The 26,417-nt window shown below is 43.8% G+C and overlaps 1 protein-coding gene and 1 long non-coding RNA gene across 2 annotated transcripts; both read right to left on the bottom strand.

Moving 5' to 3' along the window:
* Positions 1-1,774: 1,774 nt before the first annotated feature.
* Positions 1,775-16,410, bottom strand: slc17a7b (solute carrier family 17 member 7b). The gene is made up of 12 exons (XM_076986727.1): positions 16,203-16,410; positions 14,279-14,531; positions 13,433-13,551; positions 12,986-13,100; positions 11,966-12,053; positions 10,864-10,950; positions 10,220-10,362; positions 6,135-6,284; positions 5,885-6,017; positions 5,334-5,444; positions 2,914-3,041; positions 1,775-1,984 (listed from the first exon to the last, which is right to left on the bottom strand). Exons 1-12 carry the CDS (start codon positions 16,262-16,264, stop codon positions 1,895-1,897), a joined length of 1,479 nt encoding a protein of 492 aa, XP_076842842.1. The 5' UTR covers positions 16,265-16,410; the 3' UTR covers positions 1,775-1,894.
* Positions 16,411-17,337: 927 nt separating this feature from the next.
* On the bottom strand, positions 17,338-20,406 carry LOC143487678 (uncharacterized). The gene is made up of 3 exons (XR_013124331.1): positions 19,361-20,406; positions 18,391-18,537; positions 17,338-17,817 (listed from the first exon to the last, which is right to left on the bottom strand). It is a non-coding gene; the product is annotated as an uncharacterized LOC143487678 (long non-coding RNA).
* Positions 20,407-26,417: the final 6,011 nt, after the last annotated feature.

Below are 26,417 nucleotides of genomic sequence, written 5' to 3'. Positions count from 1 at the left end.
ACCACTACACCAGTGTTCAGCACAGTTAAAATAAAACACAAACTGAGAAACTGCTCACTGTGAGGGGTGCAAATATGCTGAGAGCTTTTTGACTTGTTTTATATTACTGTCAGGTACAGTAGATCCAGCCAACGGTTCTCTAATCATTCTACGGAGACGTTCCACAGAGATCTGGATCATTTAACCAACTTGAAGTTATAAAACAATTTTAAAACTTAAAAAAATATCCAACAGTGGAGATGACGAAAAATGTTTTTACAATTTTTTGAAATGTTTGAGTTATTTGAATTATAGCATGTATTAGACACTTGACAAAGTTATGTAAGAAACAGAAACAAGGAAGTCAGTAAGCAAAACAGTAAACCATCTCCAAATTCCATGGTGTGGTCCAGTGTTTATGTTTCCAAGGCCATGACTTGATTGATCTGTGATTTCTTGCAATGTCATTTTGGCTCTGCCTTCAGGACAATTAAATGTTCCGAAGTTCCTTTGCTTTTGTAGAATGGTGATGTCACAATGGCAATATTTCCTCAAGAAACATTTACGGAAGACACTGAGCTACGATAGATCATATAAACATTGACTGGCAATTACAGTGTGCACAATGATATTCATATAAAATGACATTTGGTTTTATACCAGTGCCAGATATGCCTCACCGCACCCTAAAAGATGAAATTAAACCACACTGACAAATGTGTGTGTGCATGATTAAGATGAGACTTTTGGGGTTTAAAAAATAACACAGATAATCAGATGTAGGGAAGACTGGGTCTATGATCCATCTCACTGTAAGGAATGCCACCTGATCTCCCCTGAAACAGCCTCACCTGTCACTCATTACCACGCCCCCTTTCTACCATACCTATACACTCTCATTCCACTTCCTAATCGCGAAGTATTGCCAACACATGCTGCATACCGAGCGTTTCCATTGCCTGTTTGATCTCCCATGTTCTGACCCTTGCTCACTCCCCAAACCTAGTCTCCTGCCCTCCTGGACTCTGCTGCCCCGTAATGACCCTGGACCGTCCTGACAACCCCAAGAAAACGCTATCGCTAATGATCCTAATGCAAGTGATTAATTTAAATAAAAGCGGTATTCTTCCACAGTTGGATCCCTCTCTGCCTGGTCAATACGTTACACTCACCTGACGGTCGTTTGTTTGTCTGTTTACGTCTTGTCTTTGTACCAGTTGACTGCTGGTTATTGTATCCTTAATTCAGATCGTGTCACAAATTTTTGGTTTGCTCACATTATACATCAAACCCTCCTTTTTCCCTGAGACTTGGCGTGATTGCTTCCATGTTTTCTGTTAACTGCTTTGGCAACAGTGTATTTTATTACATTCATGCCAATAAAGCATTGTTGAATTGAACTGAGAGAGAGAAAGAGCGAGAGAGAGAGAGAGAGAGAGATGAATTAGGTACAAAATCAGAGTGTGAAAATGTCATTAAAATGTCATTTGGGTCAATGTCCACTGGTGCCCAAGGCCCAGTGTATAGGTTTGCTCTACACACAGATGTCATTACAGTTACAGTGATCTATACACAGATGTCACTGTGCTTTCACAATCAATCATTTCTCATCCCCATAGCAACTAGCTTTAGACCAAAGAAAATGATACCTGCACCTGACAATCAAAACACACCTCTCTCTCTCTCACTCTCTCTCTCTCTCTCTCTCTCTCTCTCTCTCTCTCTCACTCTCTCTCTCTCTCTCTCTCTCTCTCTCTCTCTCTCTCTTCCATATTTCACTGTCTGTAGCCGTTTGTCTCAACAGGCTGGACAAACCCCTCTGTTTTGTCCCACTCAGAGACGTCACTGCGATCACTTGATTGGCTGGTCGCTCCGTAGCCGCCACCTGTTTGATACAGTTCCTCCGTCTCATTTGCTAGCTCATCCTCTCCCAGAATGCCACATTTCTCTTCGCTGGTGTTCTCTGGCTCTGCCCATGGCTGCTTCTCTCCAGATGCGAACAAACCTGTGACATCATTGAATATACATCAATACTTCTGCTATGATGTTATTAACCATCATTGACAATCGTTTTAACCTGTGACATCGTTTTCATGATAACATCAGTCACTCCCAGAATTTACACTGTTGTGAAAACAAATAATCGACTGAATGCTACAAATAAAAATAAAAATAAAATGAAATAACAGATGCTGTAACATGTAATGTTTTGAAATAAACATAATATAGGGGCCAGGGAGAGAGAAACAAAGAGACAGAGAGAGAGAGAGAGAGAGAGAGAGAGAGAGAGAGATGGAAAGAATGAAAGCCATGGAGTTACACACCATAGAAGATCACACCAGCATAATGAACCAAAGCAGCAATGAGAAATACGTACTGCCACTCTTCACGAGTCTAGAGATGGAGGAGGGGAGTAGGAGGAGGAGGAGGAGGGGAGGGGAGAGAAGGAGGAGAGGAGGAGGGGAGGAGGAGGAGGGGGAGGAGGAGGAGGGGAGGAGGAGGAGGGGGAGGAAGGGGGAGGAGGAGGAAGGGGGAGAGAAGGAGGAGAGGAGGAGGGGGAGGGGAGGAGGAGGGGAGGAGGAGGAGGGGGGAGAGGGGAGAGGAGGTGTATAGAGGAGGTGATTAGAAAGGAGAGGAGAAAAGACAGGAAGGGTTATAAGAGGAGACACAGCAATGAGAAAAGTGAGAAAGGAATGAATGAATGATGGAAAGATGAATGAATGAAGACGGTTAGCTTGCATTCTATGAGAGAATAAATGAGAGATTGACAGTCATGAAGATGGATGCGACAGACAGAACCACACAGCATCATGGGATATTAGAATGGGATACACAATTGATATTAGAACACAGCATGGAATTCAATGTTTAGTCCCTGCACCAGGACTAAACCCTACTTTTAGTGTGTGTGTGTGTGTGTGTGTGTGCGCATACCTTATGTTTTGTCATGGCTCCTACAATAAGAGGACACACCATGCCTGATAAAGTGCCCACACCATTAGAGATACCCATGAGGATGCTGGCATATCGCGGGGCTATGTCCAAATGATTCACATTAAACCCTGCAGGAAGAGAGAGAACACACCCTTACCCTTACAGTGCAACTCCTAACCCCTAAATTATTACACCTTAACACTAACCCCTTAAACCTAAACCCTAAGGTAACTCCAGGTACTGTTAACACAGACAACTCCTGTGATGTTCTGTCTGGAAAAGACAAAATCCTCTTTCTAAAGGAAAAAAAAAATCTGTTTATTGGTATAACAAAAAAGATTTGCACATTAGCAGTATAACATGTCAAGATGTAACATCTATGCCCATGCTATATTATCAGCACAAATATTATGATAACACTTTTGTACCTACTTATGTGCTACAAATATGATAATGTACACTTTCACAGCTGACCAATACTGCAATGTATAATTTTTTTTAATTTAGACCTTTACTTATACAGGTTGTCCAATTGAGACTTGACGTCTCATTTACAAGAGAGACCCGTTTCTAATACAATATAAAACAACAATTAAGCCAAGATAGAATAACATTTAAATAATATACATATTGTTCATAAAACATAACATACAAGATATAACATTACATTTAAGACACAATAAAATTAACAGTAACTAAATAACTAATATTCATAAAACAGCATATTTGTACAGGTTAATAATTGTATGTGCAGGTATCTATAAATCTATTCTCCAAAACTTTCAGCAGAGCTTTAATATCCCTAAGTGTGACCAGACTAGACAGCTTCAATTCCTTTTGAAGCAAGTTCCAGCTGGAGGGACCGGAAAAGGAAAACGCCTTTTTACCAAGCTCGGTCCGCACCAAAGGAACACTAAAAGAGATAAAATCCTGGGAGCGAAGGCTGTAACATTGCACTTTACCAGATAAAACTGTAAAGAGGTAAGATGGTGCCAGATTAAGAATAGATTTATAAATAAATAAGTAAAAATGTAAAAGCCTGCGGTTATGTAAGGAGGGCCAGTTTACCAAGGGGTATAAGGTATAGTGGTGAGTAAGGGATCTCGCACCTGTAATAAATCTAATGGCCCCATGGTAAGCAGCGTCCAACATAAGTAGCGATGAGGCAGAGGCATTCATATATATTACATCTCCGTAATCTATCCTAATTTAAAAGGTAGCCGAAACCAACTGCTTCCTAGCTGTAAAAGAAAAACAGGACTTATTCCTAAAAAAGAAACCAAATTGCAGAAGACATTCAATGTGGAGGATAAAAGTCAAATTCTCATCAATAGTGATGCCAAGGTATGTATATGATGTTACAAAATCAATTTGCAGTCCTTGTGCAATGGTAATAGTGGGTAAGGGAGAAGGTTCGAAACAAACATTCCCTTCATTTTTTTTGCATTTATAACCAGGCAAAACTGTAATAACTGTGACTGAATGGTTTTAAAAGCGGACTGAAGGTACTTAAAAACAAGAGCAACTGATTTTGCATGACAATAAATTACAGTGTCATCAGCATAGAAGTGCACAGATGCATTTGCAAGATCATGGGCCAGATTATTAATATAAATAATAAAAAGAGTTGGGCCTAAAACTGAACCTTGAGGGACACCCCTGGAGATTTCTAAAAAACTGGAAGTCTGACCCCCATATTGTACACACTGCTTTCGGTCAGTTAAGTATACAGCCCATATCCTGCTCAGTAAACCCAATATCTAAAAGCCTTTGGCATAAAATCTCATGATCAACTGTGTCAAAAGCTTTAGATAAATCAACAAAAAGGGCAGCACAATAATCCTTTGTGTCTAGAGCTTCAATTACATCATTAGGACATAGTTTCGAAATGGGCCTGTAGTTATTTAAAGCCGTGGGATCCCCACCTTTCAGTAAAGGTAGAACAAAAGCTGATTTCCAGATGTTAGGAATTATGTTTTTTGCACAGACAGATTAAAAATATATGCCACTGGCTCAGCTATGATGTCAGCAGCTAAGCATAGAAAATAAGGCGGGAGGTTGTCTGGACCAGCAGAGTTTATTATATCTAGCCCTTTAAGCTCCTTACAGACCTTCAAGAATAAACATTTTTTAGTAAATGTCCCCAGTTGAGCCTTGTCACAGTCTCAATACATTGCTTTGTATAGTACAGGGATGGGAGAATTATGAACAAATTCTAAGTACTAAAAATATTATTAAAAAATTATTACATTTTAAACAGGCCTAACAACTTCAATGTTAATAGACTTTGTCATATTTTGTTTATCATTCTGATTGATTCATAAAATCAAGTTCATAAAGTGAATTCTTAATGTGATAATTGTGCACACACACACACACACACACACACACACACACACACACACACACACAGAGCTTACCTGAGATGGCAAAGCCACTGAATCCCACAGCTAAGATGAGGAAAGAGATGGCCACACCCTTAGTGTGGGAAAAGCCGACCACCAGCAGGAAAGTTGCCTCCATTCCAAACCCTACTCACACACACACACACACACACACACACACGCATGCACGCACAAGCACGCACACACAAACACTCACACACACGCACACAAGCCCCAATAGAGCAGGTCAGAGGTCAAAGGTCAGAGCAACACACTGAGGCTGAGAGATAGAAATGTCAAGAGGAATAAAAAAAGAGAACCTTTCCTCCTCAGGATGACACAACTCAACCATACAAACAGAAAAGTGACATTAACGTGTGTGTGTGTGTGTGTGTGTGTGTGTGTGTGTGTGTGTGTGGGTATGTGTGCGTGCGTGCGTGCGTGCGTGCGTGCGCGCGCGTGCGTGCGTGTGTGTGTGTGCGTGCGTGGGTGTGTGTGTGTGTGTGTGTGTGTGCGTGCGTGCGTGCGTGCGTGCGCGTGTGACACAGGCAGGTGAGGGGTACAGGTGCCATGGCGACTGGACTCACCTGCACAGTTCATCAGCTTGCGCACGGTGGTGGTGCTCATGATGTTGTGGCAGCGCAGGTAATCGGCCAGCTGACCCCCGATGGGCACGACGATGGTCATCACCAGGTGAGGTAGCGCAGAGACAAAACCCACCTGCCATTGAAGAGAAAGTAGAGATGGAGAGTGTGTGTGTGTGTGTGTGTGTGTGTGTGTGTGTGTGTGTGTGTGTGTGTGTGTGTGTGTGTGTGTGTGCGTGCGTGCATGTGGCACCTTGCTGATCTCAAATCCGAACACCTCCTCAAAGTACGCGGGCTGGCTGATCAGCAGCAGGTAGAAGGTCCAGCTGCGACAGAAGTTGGCCACGATGATGGCGTAGACCGGCATGGAGGTGAAGAACTGACGCCACGGGGTCTTAAACTTCTGTAGAGGAACAGAGAGACCACATACCATCACCATAATCACCACCACCATAATAACCATCACCACCATCACCATAATAACAACCACCACCACCACCATAATAACCACCACCATAATCACCATAACCATCACCACCATAATAACCATCACCACCATCACCATAATAACCACCACCACCATCACCATAATAACCACCATCACCATAATAACCACCACCACCATAATAACCACCACCATAATCACCATAACCATCACCACCATAATAACCACCACCACCACCACCATAATCACCATAACCATCACCACCATAATAACCATCACCACCATCACCATAATGACCACCACCATAATCACCATAACCATCACCACCATAATAACCATCACCACCATTACCATAATCACCATCACCACCATCACCATAATAACCATCACCACCATAATAACCATCACCACCATCACCATAATAACCATCACCACCATCACCATAATAACCACCACCACCATCACCATAATAACCACCACCACCATCACCATAATAACCATCACCACCATAATAACCATCACCACCATCACCATAATAACCACCACCACCATCACCATAATAACCATCACCACCATCACCATAATAACCACCACCACCATCACCATAATAACCACCACCATAATCACCATAATAACCATCACCACCATCACCATAATAACCACCACCACCATCACCATAATAACCACCACCACCATCACCATAATAACCATCACCACCATCACCATAATAACCACCACCACCATCACCATAATAACCATCACCACCATCACCATAATAACCATCACCACCATCACCATAATAACCACCACCACCACCATCACCATAATAACCACCACCATCACCATAATAACCACCACCATAATAACCACCACCACCATCACCACAATAACCATCACCATCACCACCATCACCATAATAACCACCATCACCATAATAACCATCACCACCATCACCATAATAACCACCACCACCATCACCATCATAACCATCACCATAATAATCATCACCATAACCATCACCACCATAATAACCATCACCATAATCATCACCACCACCATCACCATAATAACCATCACCATCATTGCCATAATAACCATCACCACCACCAACACCACCATTATCATCACTGCCATCACCCCCACAGTTCACCACCACAACACCACACCATGAACATCAACACTAATAACTTCACTAGCATAATAACCATCATCACCACCATCAGTACCATCAATGCCATCAGAACCATCTCCACCACCAACGCCTTCACTATCATAACATCTTCCCTATCATGAATACCATCATCAGCACTAAAATCACCATTACTACCTACACAAACACCACTATCAAAACCACCGGAGAACACTCGTCCTTATTACCCCAGTCCAGTCTCCCCATTGACCCTCGGAAATATTGTGTTTGCGTTAGCAACCTAAAGTACACGCACACACACACACACACACACACAGGCACGTGCAGAGGGGGGGGCGGAGGGTGCTGGAGCACCTGCCCCTTTGGCCCTTTCTGCCCAAAGTGCCCTTTTGTCAATTTTTGTATGTGTGAAAGTCTGTCTGTGTGGCATAATAATAATAATAATAATAATAATAATAATAATAATCACCATTCACATGTGAATCACGTTGATTCACATTGACCCTTACGTGCCCTCCTGACTTTACGTGACGTCAGCACGTGACCTAGGCGCTACTAAGCTGCTAACTCTAGATACGGAGAGAGAACAGCTAACGGTCCGGTAGGTAGGTTTTGCCGTGGTATTTGTTTGTGCACGCCACATTGTTTTCTTGCAAGATAACTGACAAAGTTAGTGAAGTTAGCAGCATTCTGTGTGTGTGAGACTCTACACACACTCTCACGAGTTACAGTGTGCCTGTCACTGTGTGTGTATATGTATGTTGCCAGGTTCGCGGTTTTACCGCCAAATTGGGCTTGTTTGAAAAGTCAGTCGCGGGTGAAAATTCAGGAATGGCGGGGTGCGTTTTATTACCGGACTACTTTAAAAATTACCACGACCGCCAAAAAACAAAAAAAAGTGTCTGTTGTCTGCTGAGAGAGAGAGAGAGAGAGAGAGAGAGACACACACACACACACACACCCTTCCTCTATTCTCTTTCTCCCATTAAAAATGTTAAGTTTATACATGAGTTTATGAGTATCAATTAATAAAAACAGGATGGAACATTACATGTTGAAGTCATGTTTGTGTCAAAACAAATGGTTGCATTTGTTTTTTAGAAACCAAAACTACAGCTGTGAAATTAAAATAAAGAGGTGTAAGAATTGTTCCATTTTTGTCCAAGGACTCCAGGAAGAGAAGCCACAGTTAAACAGTCCAGTGTCTAATGGGGATCTGAATTCAACTTAATACATTATCTTTCTATGTCCTAAATTAATGCAGAGCTTGAATTATAGCTTAGTGGATATAGGCTGTACCTCCACCCCTCTTTTATTCTTGTCCTCCCATTAATGTTCCCCTTTCTTTTTACGAATGTGCAACTTGATCTGTTTAGTTCAGTCAGCCTGCTGTATCCTTTCTCAGCACAGAATCTCCTACAAACAATCAGCCGTATGGCAGGTCACAGTGCGCCATGTTTAATCTTAGTTATCTTTGCATCTTATCATGATCACATTACGCTTATTTTAATCAGCCACTATCTCTCCCATGCTCTTTTTAGTCACTTCAATATCAGAACAATACAGCGTCTCCACCAACCCCCTCAACAGTAGCTGTTCAATGTACTCAATCAGGTAAATATAGACTATAGATATAGACTACTTTTGCCCTCTATCAAAGATATGAGATGTGGACAATAATATGGTATGTTGTGATTCCATGTTATATTATTTATGAATAAGGGTTGCTACAAATCAAACTGTTATATTTCAAGGTATGTTTCTGTATGGTGTTTCAAATTTGTGCTCCATGTGCCCCCTTTTCACTTTGAGCACCTGCCCCTCCAAAGGTCTCTGCACGGCCCTGCACACACACACACACACACACACACACACACACACATTTACAGATGAGGAGATGTGCTGGAACTGCTGATTACTTATTCAGAGATTTGAAGTACATTTTTATTGGAGGTTTCAACTGTATGAGCTGTATGTTTGTGTACCATGGTGACGCCCCGGTGCGTGCACCATAGTTACGCCCCAGTGCGTGCACCATGGTTACGCCCCAGTGTGTGTACCATGGTTATGTCCTTTCCACCTTCATCATCACAATCACCATCATCATCATCACCATGTGATACAGAAACTTTCAATGAACACTGTTCATAAGAATATTTTTGCTTACCAAAGTGTGTACGTAAGCATGCGTGCAAGTGTGTGTACAAGTACTTATGTGTGTAATCATGTGTGTAAACACATTTGTGAGCATGCATGAGTGCAAGCATGCATGTGTGTTTATGTAAGGGTGTGTTTGTATGCCCTTGTATGTGTGTGTGTATGTGTAAGCATGTATGTGTAGGCATGTGTAAGTGCATGTGTGTACATGTATGTGTGTATGTAAGCATGTGTGTACATGTGTGTACGTGTGCATGTGTGTACGTGTGTACGTGTGCACCTGTGCATGTGTGTACGTGTGCATGTGTGTACATGTGCATGTGTGTACGTGTGCAGGTGTGTACGTGTGCATGTGTGTACGTGTGCATGTGTGTACGTGTGCATGTGTGTACATGTGCATGTGTGTACATGTGCAGGTGTGTACGTGTGCATGTGTGTACGTGTGCATGTGTGTATGTAAGCATGTGTGTACATGTGCATGTGTGTACATGTGCAGGTGTGTACGTGTGCATGTGTGTACGTGTGCATGTGTGTACATGTGCATGTGTGTACGTGTGCATGTGTGTACGTGTGCATGTGTGTGTACCGTCAGTGGGCTGGCAAGGTGTGCAGACTCTCCAATCGACTCCTCAATGTATTTCCTCTCCTCAGCAGAAATGGTAGGATGACTGGCTGGACTCTCAAATGACACCATAATCCAAAACAAATACCAACAGATCCCAAAACTACCTAAAGACCCAGAGAAAGAGAAAGAGAGAAATACAGGGAGAGTGAGAGAGAGACAGACAGACAGTAAGAGAGTGAGTGAGAGTGAGAGTGAGAGAGAGAGAGAGAGAGAGAGAGAGAGAGAGGATATTTCTGAAGAAGTCAAGGTTTTCCATTAATTGCATTGTTTGATGTTTGGTAGTGTTCTCTGAATTGTGGAGTTCAATGTGTGGTAGAGTATTCTAGTGTGGTGTTCTCTGTTAACCTGTTTAGCTGTGTTATGGTTCTTGTCCTGTTCATGTTTTGTATCCTGGTGCTGTTTCCATGTCTGACTTAAATGGCTTTTTAAGTGTCTATTGACTAGCAGTGACTAGTTTGCACCATGTTGTTATAATAATTAGGAACTGATAGACGTGCATAAAAGACCACACTACCTATGTAAATGTAAAACATTCAGGATATTATATCAAACTGTATATATAATATGAATGTTTCTCTCTGTGTACTCACATGTGTTTGACTCACCGTACACATAGAAAACAGAGGCCCAGCCAGAGTACTGCACTAACACTCCAGCCAGGGGCATGGCAACCACAGCCCCCGCATACGAGCCTGAACACAGTTAACACAGCCAGTTAACCCCACAGCCCCCGCATACGAGCCTGAACACAGTTAACACAGCCAGTTAACCCCACAGCCCCAACATACGAGCCTGAACACAGTTAACACAGCCAGTTAACCCCACAGCCCCCGCATACGAGCCTGAACACAGTTAACACAGCCAGTTAACCCCACAGCCCCCACATACAAGCCTGAACCTACATTTTTGTGTGCATGTTCAGAGTTGTACAGTGTCTATACCAGAGGTACTCAACTGGCGGACCGCGGTCCGGATCCGGGCCCGAACGCAGTCCTGTCCGGGCCCAATCTTATTCCTGATTAACCACCCCCCCCCACCCCCCCCCCCCCCCCCCCCCCGCTCAACAACTTACGTTCGCCAAACCCCGTCGCCCCGAACCTCAGGTCACAGCTATCTGCCAAAATTGGGCCGCAGAAAAATTTAGTTGAGTACCCCTGGTCTATACTGAGACAGCCCTTTACACTGTTCCATCAACCCAGAGAAAACTACACCTGAGAGAGAACTATGACCTCACCACAGAATCACCAGAGAGAGAGCTTTGACCTTACCATAGAAACACTACAGAATTATGACCTCACTACAGAAACACCTGAGAAATATGACCTCACCACAGAAACCCCAGAGAGACCAGGTGAAGATGAGCATGCAAATGAATGTTGACTGTGTGAAGGGGCTTCAGGGGTGAGAGATGGAACTATGACCTCACTATAGAAATATCAGAGAGAACTATGACCTCACAGCAGAAAAAACAGAGAGAACTATGACCTCACAGCAGAAAAAGAGAGAGAACTATGACCTCACAGCAGAAAAAGAGAGAGAACTATGACCTCACAGCAGAAAAACAGAGAGAACTATGACCTCACAGCAGAAAAACAGAGAACTATGACCTCACAGCAGAAAAACAGAGAGAACTATGACCTCACCATAGAATCATCAGAGAGAACTATGACCTCACCATAGAAACATCAGAGAGAACTATGACCTCACCACAGAAAGCTGTTGTAGCCAATCTGCTTCTCTCCAGCGGCGGAGCCCATTTGGCCCAGATCCCATGGCATGCTGGGTACGACACCCCCTTTAACAGGAATACAGAACAGGATGTGATGTCATATGTGGAAAAGTTAGGCCTACACTAACTCAAATCCTATTATCTTCCTTAATTCAACTATTTAAATAACTTAAAGAATGTTACTGTGTCTAAAATACACAAATAATTACAAACGACGTACAGCTTCAACATGTATGTTAATGTATCAAAAATATGTGAATAATATAATTCTTAATAAGTAAACACATCTGTAACATGTAACGTGTCTTGATCTTTGATCTTGATCAGTTGTTGTCTGGCTTCTGGCATGTGTATCGTTTTTTTTTTTTTCTCCATCTACTGATGCTATAGCACTACTGCTAATCCAGCGCTACTGCTAATCCAGCGCTACAACGCTACTGCTAATCCAACGCTACTGTTAGTCCAATAAAGCGGCTTTTCTGTGCACTGTGCCCTGTGTCTCAATGATTCTAAAAAAATTATTAATAATGTAATTACAAATAACTAAGTTCACCTTTAACATTGTTATGATGTTAATCTACAATAATCTGTTCCAAATGACAACCAAAACATTTGTGCAGATATTTTGTCACATGATGCCGCAAAAATTAAAATGAAAAAATAATCAAAACAAAAATTTAAATGAATAGAAATCAATTGTAACTACAAATATAGTGCATATATTAAACCATAGTGCTAGCATTGCTGGTTTTGACAATAATGGAGATAAATCTGTCAACCTCTTCCTTTCAGTTCCAGCACTGATGTCTCATCAGTAATCACACGTGTCCGAGGACGTGGTTTCTTAAAGGACACGTGAACGTGAGGGCAGCTGAACTGAACATTACACCTGCTCCACATTCTTGTCTCCAGAATGGGTGAAACTCTGTTTTTACACACACACACACACACACACACACACACACACACACACACACACAGCAGTAAGATGTGCTTACCTCCACCAGTCCCTGTAGGACTCTCACCAGTATCACACACCAGTAGTGTGCCCGTGCTGCCGATGGAATCAAAAGGTTCAGCGTTGACGTCGTGACAATCGCGAAACCAAAAACTCTACAACACACAGTCACACGGAGTTACACAACACCTACAACACAGTTACACAACACCTACAACACAGAGTTACACAACACCTACAACACAGTTACACAACACCTACAACACAGAGTTACACAACACCTACAACACGGAGTTACACAACACCTACAACACAGAGTTACACAACACCTACAAGACAAAATGACAATATATTACAAACATCACAGTTAAACTGAACATAAGAGAAGCAATCTGAATGGGATGTTATATATAAAGGATAAATAAAACTTGTGTGTAAGACGTCAAATCTGTTTGTACACAGTTGAACACAATAGTACATGACTGACCTGTTGGCAGCAAATTTCTGACAAATGAATCCACCAGGAATCTGAGTGACCATGTAACCCCAAAAAAAGGAGCCATGTATCAATCCCACTGTCTGTGGATCCCAGAGAAACTGGGCTTCCTGAGAGAGAGAGAGAGAGAGAGAGAGAGAGAGAGAGAGAGAGAGAGAGAGAGAGAGAGAGACTGACACACCACACATGACACACGATACTTTGTATAATCCAAAATTGTCTGTATAATCCTAAAGTTGTTTGTATAACCTGACAGGTGTTTTATGTTTGTCAGAGGTTTGGATGGTACATACCACCACATACAATCACAAAACCTCATTGAACCTGTGTACAGTCGCTGAATGCAGTTTGGCCACACCCACCGCCTAAACATACCTGGAACTCCTGGCCACACCCACCGCCTAAACACACCTGGAACTCTTGGCCACACCCACCACCTAAACACACCTGGAACTCTTGGCCACACCCACCGCCTAAACACACCTGGAACTCTTGGCCACACCCACCGCCTAAACACACCTGGAACTCTTGGCCACACCCACTGCCTAAACACACCTGGAACTCTTGGCCACACCCACCGCCTAAACACACCTGGAACTCTTGGCCACACCCACCACCTAAACACACCTGGAACTCTTGGCCACACCCACCGCCTAAACACACCTGGAACTCTTGGCAACACCCACCGCCTAAACACACCTGGATAGACCATCCCTACCTGCCACTTGATGTTCCTGTTCTAGCCAACGAGTTAAGCACTGAAAATATTTTTAGATTTTCTTCACATCTCCAAGTTGACCCCAACCACAACACACACAAGCATGCACAGACATGGACCTCGTTAAGCTCCTCCTCCCCGCTGTGGACGGTGTGGTTGTTGACCATGCTGACGACGGCCACGCCCAGATTACACCGGATGCCAAACGAGATGCAGAAGCCGAGACCGCAGAGGATAGCGATAACGTAGCGGCGCGGCAGGCCGAAACAGGTGCAGTCCACCACGGGTGTCTCGCTGTCCTGCACACACTCAGGACGTCCCTCCGCAGACAGCTCCACCGTCTCCCCGACGTCCTGTTTCTCCTCAAGGATCCTAAAACAGGAAGTGAGATATACTTTTATTTTTGCCTATTTTTATGAGCATTTGTTTCCAGAGGTAGACATCGTCACTCAGGAGAGACGAGTGAGTCAGGGGTAGCGTGTTGTGTTGTGGCCTGGCGTGTTGTGTTGTGGCCTGGTGTGTTGTGTTGTGGTAGGTTGGAGAGACGAGTGAGTCAGGGGTGGCGTGTTGTGGTCTAGCGTGTTGTGTTGTGACCTGGCGTGTTGTGTTGTGGCCCGGTGTGTTATGTTGTGGCTAGGGGGCCCATCAACATTAACATTATGCGAGAAATAAGTCAGCTAATCAGGGGGCCCCTACAGTGGGCTGCAGTGGGAGGGGCCCAAGGCAGTTGCCTAGCCACGCCTCTATGCAAAGACCGTCTCTGCACACGCGCGCACACACACCTTGTTAGAGACTATAGACTACTTCATGAAATATGCTCGTGCAGGGAGAGTGGCGTACCTCGCGCTGTACTGAATTGGGCTTTTGAACACGCAGCACTTTAAGCGGATAATCGCACGTGAGCGTGTGTGTGTGTGAGAGAGAGAGAGATTCCTTAGCTGACAGATGCCGACTCTGGAGGATGTATTTCGGGACAGGATTGACACAGTCCCCTTCAGATCTTTAAGATGGACGTAGAGAACCTCGTCACAGCGGAGGGGAGCACAGATGTACATACAAACACAGACTTTATAAAATACACTTCCTCATTTAAACTACCGGAATGGACTGCGTGAACAAAACTTGTTTCAGGTTTTCCTTACAAATCTATAAGGTGACTGTGTCATTATAATAATAATAATGAAAGCTGGTTAAACCGCCGGTTTTTACATTGGGCAACAAGATTTGAATGTTACATCGCTTCTCAATTGTATTGGATAACGTTTCCGTATGGGTACCAACAGACATTATATTTTAGTACAATAATTTTACATTATGTACTATGTCAATAAAACTGCTATAATATTAAGTAGGCCTACTATTCATAAATATGGCAGCTTACATATATGTAACAATGTATACAAATGCTTCTGAAATGCACAGTGAGTTTGCCGATATTTGCCCTTTGGAAGATCCATATTCATATTCCGTGTAGCACTTTTGTAAGTCGCTCTGGATAAGAGCGTCTGCTAAATGCCATAAATGTAAATGTAAATGTGTCCAGTATTAATCTGCCATACAGCGGGACCGTTTTCCACTTTCTCCTAAATGACATGCGAGTGTGCTGAGACCACGAACTTTAACGTGTATTTTACAGGAAGCGAAATAATTATTACCGACAGTTACTAAAAGCAAAAATAGAAACTTGTTTCGTTTGCTTTAGTAAGAACTCAACAGCGATTTTGCGCTTATAGAGGAGCAGTAGAGACTGCGCGAGACACGTTCGGTTACGCACGAGCGCCTATTCTCCATGTCCGGTTACAAGAGGGTTATAACCCGATAGGTTACAAGTGTCTTCATATCCTGGATGTAATAAATTTTTAACTAAATAAAATAAAACTAGTAACTTAATTGTATCTGCACTAGCTTAACTGCTTTCGAGTCGGTCAAGCACATTGGACTATAAGGGCTCAGCGTCATTTTGGCAGCAGGAATTACTGATCTAAACAGAATAAACGCATGATTGATCCAGTTTGAATAAATGACTGGATCAATCGATCTTACCGGTGTATCCTCGCAAGCTTTTTCGCCGCTTCCGCCTTAAAGCGGTGAGGCCGGATCTCCATCTTCACCTCTCCAGGACCGAGCGGTACCGAGACCGGTTACGGTGTGTCTGCGCTTCAGCTGCGCCTCACGCGGCCGGTCAGCCTAATCCCAACTTTACCGAACTTACACCGACTGTTACAACTTTTCATTAATTAAAGAGCCATGATTGATGAAACTGTAGGATCGAATCACGGATAATGTTCCACAGCGCTTTTCTCTGCTCGTGGCTGTATGTAGATAAACAGTATCGTGCACGGGGTTTACGGTAACCGGATTAAGGAGATCCAACAGGTGTTATGAGTTCTGTGACCACAGAACAGGTTCAGGTTCTATTCACACAAACGCTACACTACGCTGATGCCATGACAGATGCTTGTAATTACATTTCATGGTTTCTTAAATAAGAATGTTTCTTTACAGCATTTTACTCGTGCCGACCTTTGAGTAAAGTCAGGCTTACTATTCCTTCACTTTGGCAAATAAAATAAAAAGCTCACCTGTCCATCTCATTCATGATTAACGGGTCACCAATTCAGACAGCCGCCATCAGAATGTGACAGGTGACAATAGTACAATAGTTCAATCTCCATGTACTATTACCCGTCACATATTCTGATGGCGGTCTGAATTGGTGACCCCTGTTAAAAAGCTCACCTGTCCATAACATTCATGATTTTTATTTTATTATTTTGCCAAAGTGAAGGTATGGTAGTCCTGACTTTACTCAAATGTCGGCACGTGTAAAATGCGAAACATCAGTGTAGTTCACGGAGGCCGTGAACAGAAACTGCGTCTAAGCCGCTCTACATAGTACGAGCGCAGTGCCACCTCGTGGTTAGGCGCAGTCAACACCACCAATACTTTGTGTCCTCACATTAACACTCCTTCACCGTATCAACCATATCACTTGCACTCTATTCACTTACAGAACCGGAAATACTAATTTAGAGAAACCTATAGCCAACCCAATTACCCTATTAGCACACATTTATTAAAGGCTGAAAGTAGATCCGCTTAGTAAACTGAGATCAACTTTGCAGATACAGCAGTTGTGATGTATCACAGATTATGTAACACACACACACACACACACACACACACACACACAACTGCTCAGGCTACACAGAAAGATTCTGAGTTACTATCCAACTGAACGCATCATTACACACATCATTACACTCGAGTACTTGGTGAAGTCTGTCAGTACTCACAATAAAACAAAAACATCACACAACTTCAACTACTACTGAGGTTACTACCAACAATCTAACTGGTCCAGATCTGCAAGTGGTGGCGAGACTGTGCGTGCTGACCAAACGGTGTGGTCACAGGAAGCTCTTCTGGAGGTCCTGGGCGGAGATGGTTCTGAGAGGGGCGGGGCGTGGGGGGCGGGGCGGAGCAAAAGGAGACGCAAGAGGAGGAGGTGAGAGAGAAGGAGGGAGAGTGATGATAGAGGGAGTGTCTGAGAGAGAACCATAGCTTCCTCCTTCTCTTCCCATCCCTTCATCCATTCGTCTGCCACAGCTACCAAAAACAGAGGATGTCACCGCACCGTGCATGTCCACAGACAGGTCTAGGGAGGAACAGGAAGATGTCATGTCTCCATATTTGCAGTACATTTCCTAAAATTCTACAGCCATCTTGTTCTTTCAGATAAACATCCTATGTGCAGTTCTTAAGTGAATAGAAATTAAAATGAGGAGACAAACTGTATAAACTCTTTGTAGCCACCCACCCAGTGTAAACAGATGCACGCATATAGATAATAGATATAGATAAATAAACTAGAGACAGATGTCTGTTCATGGTTCTGAAAAAGCACCTTTGTGATTTGTTTTAGTGTGTGTGTGAGAACAGGCGTGGTGTGTGTACCTGCATCATGCGGTTGTGTGTGTGTGTGTGTGTGTGTGTGTGAGAGAACAGGCATGGTGTGTGTACCTGCATCATGCAGTTGTGTGTGAACAGGCGTGGTGTGTGTACCTGCATCATGCAGTTGTGTGTGTGTGTGTGTGTGTGAACAGGCGTGGTGTGTGTACCTGCATCATGCAGTTGTGTGTGTGTGTGTGTGTGTGTGAGAACAGGCGTGGTGTGTGTACCAGCATCATGCAGTTGTGTGTGTGTGTGAGAACAGGCGTGGTGTGTGTACCTGCATCATGCAGTTGTGTGTGTGAGTAAGGGTCTTTGGTGTAGAACTGGTTGTAGATACAGTAAATCACCCCCATCAGCGTCATGGTACCTGCAGCGGCCGCTATGAACACACCCAGCTTGTTATTGTCCTTATTCACGTGAGCATCTGTCAACAAAAACAAACTGTCACACACGGCGCAACAGTGACCTTACACAATTCATTTAGCAGTTTCTCCCCACTGAAATTTATTCCTGGCTAAACCACTGGGTTAAAAGTCAATGTTATGTTTATGTTATGTTAGCTTAAGAGTTTAAGCTGTAAAGAATGTCACAGGGGCGGAGTCAAAGCTGGCTGGCATGGTGGTGGTGGTGGTGTAGCTGGCGTGGTGGTGTAGATGGTGTGGTGGTGGTGTAGGTGTAGCCGGCGTGGTGGTGGTGTAGGTGTAGCCGGCGTGGTGGTGGTGTAGCTGGCGTGGTGGTGTAGATGGTGTGGTGGTGGTGTAGGTGTAGCCGGCGTGGTGGTGGTGGTGGTGTAGCCGGCGTGGTGGTGGTGTAGCTGGCGTGGTGGTGTAGATGGTGTGGTGGTGGTGTAGCCGGTGTGGTGGTGGTGTAGGTGTAGCCGGCGTGGTGGTGGTGTAGGTGTAGCCGGCGTGGTGGTGGTGTAGGTGTAGCCGGCGTGGTGGTGGTGTAGATGGTGTGGTGGTGGTGGTGTAGGTGTAGCTGGCGTAGTGGTGGTGTAGATGGCGTGGTGGTGGTGGTGGTGTAGGTGTAGCTGGCGTAGTGGTGGTGTAGATGGCGTGGTGGTGGTGTAGATGGTGTGGTGGTGGTGTAGGTGTAGCCGGTGTGGTGGTGGTGTAGGTGTAGCCGGTGTGGTGGTGGTGGTGGTGTAGCTGGCGTGGTTGTGGTGTAGGTGTAGCCGGTGTTGGTGTAGCTGGTGTGGTGGTGGTGTAGCTGGCGTGGTGTAGGTGTAGCCGGCGTGGTCTGCTCACAGGTTTGCTTCAGGGTGATGTGCTCCTGCTGGTCTGGTGGAGGCAGCTCGGGTTCACTGGCTGGATTTGCATTCTGACACACACACACACCCACCCACACACCCACACACACAGCCAGCTGCATCCGAGTGAACATTCCTGCGACAGACACCATGTCTCCCCATTAAAAACAATGAAAACAGTTTACACAACATTACAGAAACTCTGTCTCAGCACCAGACGCAGCAGATGGAACTGACTGTTACTTCAGTGTTGGTCTGTAGTTAAGCTATTGGCATAATCAGCTGAAGTGCTCATCAAATTCAACGATCCAATACTGCTCTTCTCCTCTTAGCTCCACCCACTGTGGGCCAAACACACATCGGTAGCTCCACCCTCCCACACGAGCTTCCTTATCCCTCCATCATTATCATGTAGTCTTCACCTCCAGCTGACACTTGGGACAACAAACACTGACGAAGCAAAACCAGGAGAGATGAAGTCAAATGTAACTACAATTTAAGCAGTGAAAGTATTTCAGTGTGGAGATATGATGTGTCTACGTATGTCTCTCTTTTGACTACCACGGCATCCCCGTGACACTGTGCCACTTCTGCGTTCAACACATGGCATCTCACCCTGTTTAAATATTAACATTTGATCAGGAAATTAAAACGTACACAATAAAACGGACACACAGAGTCAGTATGCTCATTATATAATAATCTCCTGCATCCTATTGGTTTTGCAGTGCACATATTACCTTCACCAGAAACCTGACCAAAGGTGCCAGCTCCACGTTCAACAGCAAACCCTCATCATCCAACCTCAATGACTTCTATTCGCCAACTCAGGACACAGTTATTGTGTGTAGTTCACACAGCAAATCAAAGCTACTCTTGAAAACACCACCTCCCCACCAATACATGAAACGACTGTAAACTAAAACAGGAGCCGAGATCATTCCTGTCTGCACCGGTGCGTCTGAACCCAGCAGAAACACACAAAAACCTCCAGAACAGAGCCAGCCAAGTGGCGTCCTCACTGGTAAAACCTGCAGAACAAGAGCTCAGTACCTGCGTCTCACTGCTGTCAGCACTCCTCTCCTCCTCCTGTCCTCTTATTCTCTTCCTGTCTTTGTTTACATCCCTACTTACCAAGGTAGAACACAACCATGACAACCACAGTCCCAAGATCATTACACACACGCAGTTAATTACATCCAATAAATTACAGACAACAATATGGTGATTTTCTTTCATACAATTATATGAATCTTTTGGAAGATTCCCCCAAATCAACAGTAAATCAAAACAGACAACAGACCATTCTTTCTAAATACAAAAAATCTTTATAAACAAAATGTTTGACATGAAATATTTGAACAGAAAAACAATCCAACTGGCACAAAGCATGAAGCAACTAGTCAAAAAACATCTACAATTCAGTAACAGAAATCTGTATGTACTGTGTATACACAAAGGAGGTCATAGTTAAAGGAGTTGAGCGTTTGCTCTATATTAAGATTTTCGTGCTTGTGCAAGGAAAAGATGATGCCAGCATGATCACATGACCCTTCCCCAGTCACCATGACAACAAGGTCACCTCCCCTGTTCCCTAATGCACGGCTGGCACTTGTATCAGAGCACAAGAGGGTTAGAGGAGTAGGGGTTAGAGGTTAAAGCGGTAGAGGGGTTAGAGATTAGAGAGGTAGAGGGGTTAGAGGTTAGAGCGGTAGAGGGGTTAGAGAGGTTAGAGGGGTAGAGGGGTTAGAGGTTAGAGAGGTTAGAGAGGTAGAGGGGTTAGAGGTTAGAGAGGTAGAGGGGTTAGAGGTTAGAGCGGTAGAGGGGATAGAGCGGTAGAGGGGTTAGAGGTTAGAGCGGTAGAGGGGTTAGAGAGGTAGAGGGGTTAGAGGTTAGAGAGGTAGAGGGGTTAGAGGTTAGAGAGGTAGAGGGGTTAGAGGTTAGAGAAGTAGAGGGGTTAGAGGTTAGAGAGGTAGAGGGGTTAGAGAGGTAGAGGGGTTAGAGGTTAGAGAGGTAGAGGGGTTAGGGGTTAGAGGTAGTGCTGCCGACCTCCAACTGGATTAGATTTTGGAGCCACTGAATAAAAAAGCCTTAACCTTCAATTCTGCCACATAAATTACATAATGGTTTGGTTCCCACTATATACAGACTGTACCGCTGACTTATTGTGAACTTTTTAAGCTACCAAGATGGCCAACATGGGAGCTGCAATCTTGGGTGTGCTTGCACAGTAGAGGAAAACCGTAGTCAGAGCACGCTCAGTAGACACTACTGTAGTTGGAGCACGCTCAGTAGACACTACTGTAGTCGGAGCACGCTCAGTACACTGTAGTCAGAGCACGCTCAGTACACTGTAGTCGGAGCACGCTCAGTAGACACTGTAGTCAGAGCACGCTCAGTACACTGTAGTCGGAGCACGCTCAGTAGACACTGTAGTCGGAGCACGCTCAGTAGACACTACTGTAGTCAGAGCACGCTCAGTAGACACTGTAGGCAGGATGGCATCTCCACCCAAAACCTGCCCACATTTGCTAATAGGTACTCTCATTAACAAACATAAAAGAACATGTTTACATATTAGCTAGTTATTCAAGATCATCCACAATCACTTAACATGTGCCTTCATTCCTTCATGAAAAATATCTTATCAAAATATTTGACATTTAATGATGAAGCAAGCTAGTTAAATAGCCTTACATGAAGCATCTTGACCATAGCTACCATGTTTAGTCCATTGGCCAAAATTTGTTGCCAAGTACTTCAGCAACATTTCAACAAACTAGATAGCCAGCAAGGCAGCTAGATAGCAAGTAATCCAACTAGCTAGCTACTTGGTTTGCTAACATTAAGGATGTTAATGCTAACCAGAGGTGTCAATTCCAGGTTCAGAAAGTAAAAGTCCTCACCAGGATTTTGCTCAGGCTTCCTAGATTGTGTTGATTCCACTAATTTTACCTGGATTGCACTAATTAGAAAATCTAGCAAGCTTGAGCAAAATCCTGGAGAGGGCTTTTACTTTCTGAACCTGGAATTGACACCTCTGATGCTAACAATTTAGCTAACTAGCTACTTTGCTGGCTTGTATGTAATGGGCGGGGTTAAAAGCTGTACTGCAGCCAGCCACTAGAGGGCATCAGACACACACTTCACTCTATCCAGTCCACTTGTATATAGTCTATGCTTCCCACGGTTTCACCATTTCCTGCCGAGCACCCAGCTGGGCTGATGGTAATGTGTACACTACACACAGCCACTCATCTTACACAGAAACACTGTCACAAGGGATCTGCCCGACCAGCTGAAGAGATCAGATTTGCTGAAATTGGGTCTTAATCACAAATGAAGGAAGTGCAAATTAGAACCATGATCCAGCTGTACAGCATCTACATTTACATTTATGGCATTTGGCAGTCGCCCTTATCCAGAGCGACTTACATTTTTATCTCATTTTTATACAATTGAGCAGTTGAGGGTTAGGTGCCTTGCTCAGGGGCACCTCAGTCATGGCATCAGGCCTGGGGATTGAACCCACGACCCTCCGGTCACAAGACCAGATCCCTACCACCAGGCCATGACTGCCCATAAGAAAGTTGTGCCCATCTACACAAATTTACAACAAACAAATATTAAAACTACTCTGAGCATCCAGTGAAACATTACAGAGAGCTCTGAAGTCACTACCACAGTATCGCTGTAATCTCCTCAAACACTGTAATTTGACATGTTCACATTACAAACATTTCTTCTCACGACTGTAGTAAATGTACTGGTTCTTAATGACTCACATTCTTATATGTGAATAAATAATGGAAGACAAGTCTAGCAAAGTTGTTCCATCATTGATTTGATCTGATCCCACATGTGACACCAAAGACCTGTAGGACGTGATACAGGAGAACTATTCCACCGTGAAGACCACCGATCCCTCAGCAGAACACAAGGGAACGAAGCAAATGTCCAATCAGCCCTCCACAACTGTTTTAAATGTTCTGATATTAGTAAAGAGAACATGTGTATTAAGACCCAGCACTGGAAACAGTTCAGGTAAGGACAGGACTGTGTCAGTACATTACAAACAGAGTTACTAAAAGTACAACAGTGTTGTTCTTTTTTTACTTTTATTATGACCTGAGTCAATAAAGTTCTGAGTCAGTTGTAGGACCTATGAAAACAGAACAGATACTGATGGCTGAGAAATCGAAACAGAAAACGATGATGGCACAGTGGTGGTGTAAAGGCAGAGAGAGCTGGTCCAGGATCAGTTGTATCTGGGCACAGTGGCTGTAAAAGCAGAGGGAGCTGGTCCAGGATCAGTTGTGTCTGGGCACAGTGGCTGTAAAGGCAGAGGGAGCTGGTCCAGGATCAGTTGTGTCTGGGCACAGTGGCTGTAAAGGCAAAGAGAGCTGGTCCAGGATCAGTTGTGTCTGGGCACAGTGGCTGTAAAGGCAAAGAGAGCTGGTCCAGGATCAGTTGTGTCTGGGCACAGTGGCTGTAAAGGCAGAGGAGTTGTCTGCATTCTGGAGTTCACCAAGTATCACAGAAACTAGCAGAGTCTCTAGGAGAGTTTGTCATAATTCCTGAGTCAGGACAGCGAGTCTTTTTGAAGTCGCATAGCGAGTCACGGGTCTGTCTCTGCGGCACGTTGTTCAATTCACGTACAAAATCAAAAACATGCCAAAATATTACAAGGGTAAATAAAATATACATCAATTATTTATAAACACTGAAGTTATCGAAGTATACAACTAAAATAAAAGCCAGAACATTTGCAAAACAGGCGGTACAAGTTTCCAGAATTCATCTGTTGTGGACTTTTTCAAGAGCTTAGCAAGCATTTTGCTCTGGTTATTTAAAATGTCTTAATAGTGCAAACCAACAAATGCTGCGATTAACAGGTGGCCATGACTTGTGCTAAATGCTAGTTGTGTAATGGCTAAGGGTAGGACTGTTAGCTAGTACTGTACTGTACGCTATTGGACTAAGGGTGGGACTGTTAGCTAGTACTGTACTGTACGCTATTGGACTAAGGGTGGGACTGTTAGCTAGTACTGTACTGTACGCTATTGGACTAAGGGTGGGACTGTTAGCTAGTACTGTACTGTACGCTATTGGACTAAGGGTGGGACTGTTAGCTAGTACTGTACTGTACGCTATTGGACTAAGGGTGGGACTGTTAGCTAGTACTGTACTGTACGCTATTGGACTAAGGGTGGGACTGTTAGCTAGTACTGTACTGTACGCTATTGGACTAAGGGTGGGACTGTTAGCTAGTACTGTACTGTACGCTATTGGACTAAGGGTGGGACTGTTAGCTAGTACTGTACTGTACGCTATCGGACTAAGGGTGGGACTGTTAGCTAGTACTGTACTGTACGCTATCGGACTAAGGGTGGGGCTGTTAGCTAGTACTGTACTGTACGCTATTGGACTAAGGGTGGGACTGTTAGCTAGTACTGTACGCTATTGGACTAAGGGTGGGACTGTTAGCTAATACTGTACTGTACGCTATCGGACTAAGCCTAGCTGAGCTGCTCCCATTGTGTGACCGAGTATTATGCTAGCATCACATCAGAATGACGAACAGACATTCAAGGGGATTTGTGGGGTTTACATGACTCCCGTGTTTTACCCAGGCTGGCACGCGCGCACACACACACACACTTGCAATAGTGTCATGTGGGTCTGCACTTATAAATGTATATATATAAAAAAACACCACCCTGCTAAAACCAGTGAGCGCAACTTTACACTTTGACAACAGTGTAAAGATTCCATACGCAAGTGTACATTTGTGCTGAAAGTACACATGCATAATATTGTAAAGTTGTTCCCAATTTAAATATATAAAAATATGTATGTTTGACTCCCCGAATGGAAATAATTTAAAAAAATTCAAGTAGCACCAACAGCAAATGTGCGCACACACACACACACACACACACACACACACACACACACGTTCACCCAGCATCTCACCACACGTGTGCTCATCCATCTCACCACACGTCAGAGGTGGGACCAAGTCAGTGTTTTGCAAGTCTCAAGTAAGTCCAAGTCTTTATCCTCAAGTCCCGAGTCAAGTCTCAAGCAAAGACAGTCAAGTCAAGTCAAGTCTCGAGTCAAGACAAGCAACCAAGAAACTTGGAATTTCAAGTCCTTTCGAGTCTACTTTTTTTTCCAGGCACCAACGCTTTACGAATGCTACGCTGATGCGTTTCTTTACTCGTTTTGTTGGTGTCAGCCAGCCAAAAGATGACAGATCATTTACATTTTATCTTCTCTTAATTACATAAATGTACTTAAACAAGAATGTTTCGTTACATCATTTTACACGAAAATAGCAAGCTTCATCGTAAGCAAGATGCTGTCATTACGAATGGTTATTCTAAACATTTGGATAAAATGTTTAAATATAGACTAATAAAAGGTTAGGGTTATTTTTTCATTGTTTTCTGTTATTGTAGGGTCACGGTGTACTATTGTTACCTGGAGATTCAGTGGGGTCACATATTCTGATGGCTGCCGTCAGAATTGGTGACCCCAGTTAAAAAGGCTCACCTGTACATCCCATTCATGATTTCTTTGTTGGCTGCAATGGTGAGGGGATGGTAAATCTTGTTTAAGTACATTTATGTAATTAAGAGACGATAAATGTAAATATAAACATCTGTCATATTTTGGCTCGTGGACACAAACAAAACGAGTAAAGAAAGTGCATCAGCGTAGCTTACGTAGCATTCGTGAAGCGTTTGTGCTTCTGAACAGAAACCGTGAAATAGCGCCCCCTGTGGTCACAAAACTCGACGGTCACAGAATCTGGTGTAACGCCGGTCTGCGTCAGAAGGACGGAAATGAAATTAATGGGGCGCACTTTATAAATATTAATATGCGTTTTAAAATTTAGATTTGGAGTAAAAAAAAAATAATCAAGTCTTTGCAAGTAAACTTGCTCACTGGGGGCTAGGACTCGGCACTTGTAAAGCTGCTTTGTGACAACAACTGTTGTAAAAAGCGCTATATAAATAAAATTTGATTGATTGATTGATTGATTGAAA

Source organism: Brachyhypopomus gauderio, unplaced genomic scaffold (genome assembly GCF_052324685.1).
Source record: "Brachyhypopomus gauderio isolate BG-103 unplaced genomic scaffold, BGAUD_0.2 sc49, whole genome shotgun sequence".
Lineage (NCBI taxonomy): Eukaryota > Metazoa > Chordata > Actinopteri > Gymnotiformes > Hypopomidae > Brachyhypopomus > Brachyhypopomus gauderio.
This window is presented reverse-complemented; position numbering and strand designations above follow the sequence as displayed.

Bases quoted from the DNA above. Each gene is read 5' to 3' on its own strand.
- slc17a7b (XM_076986727.1), bottom strand. From the start codon at position 16,264: ATGGAGATCCGGCCTCACCGCTTTAAGGCGGAAGCGGCGAAAAAGCTT. The intron at 10,951-11,965 runs GTGAGGTCATAG...AACTGTGTTCAG, and splicing joins GGCTACAACAGCTTTCTGTG to GCTCGTATGCGGGGGCTGTG. The intron at 6,018-6,134 runs GTGCCACATGCA...CTTCAATGGCAG, and splicing joins TCGGATTTGAGATCAGCAAG to GTGGGTTTTGTCTCTGCGCT.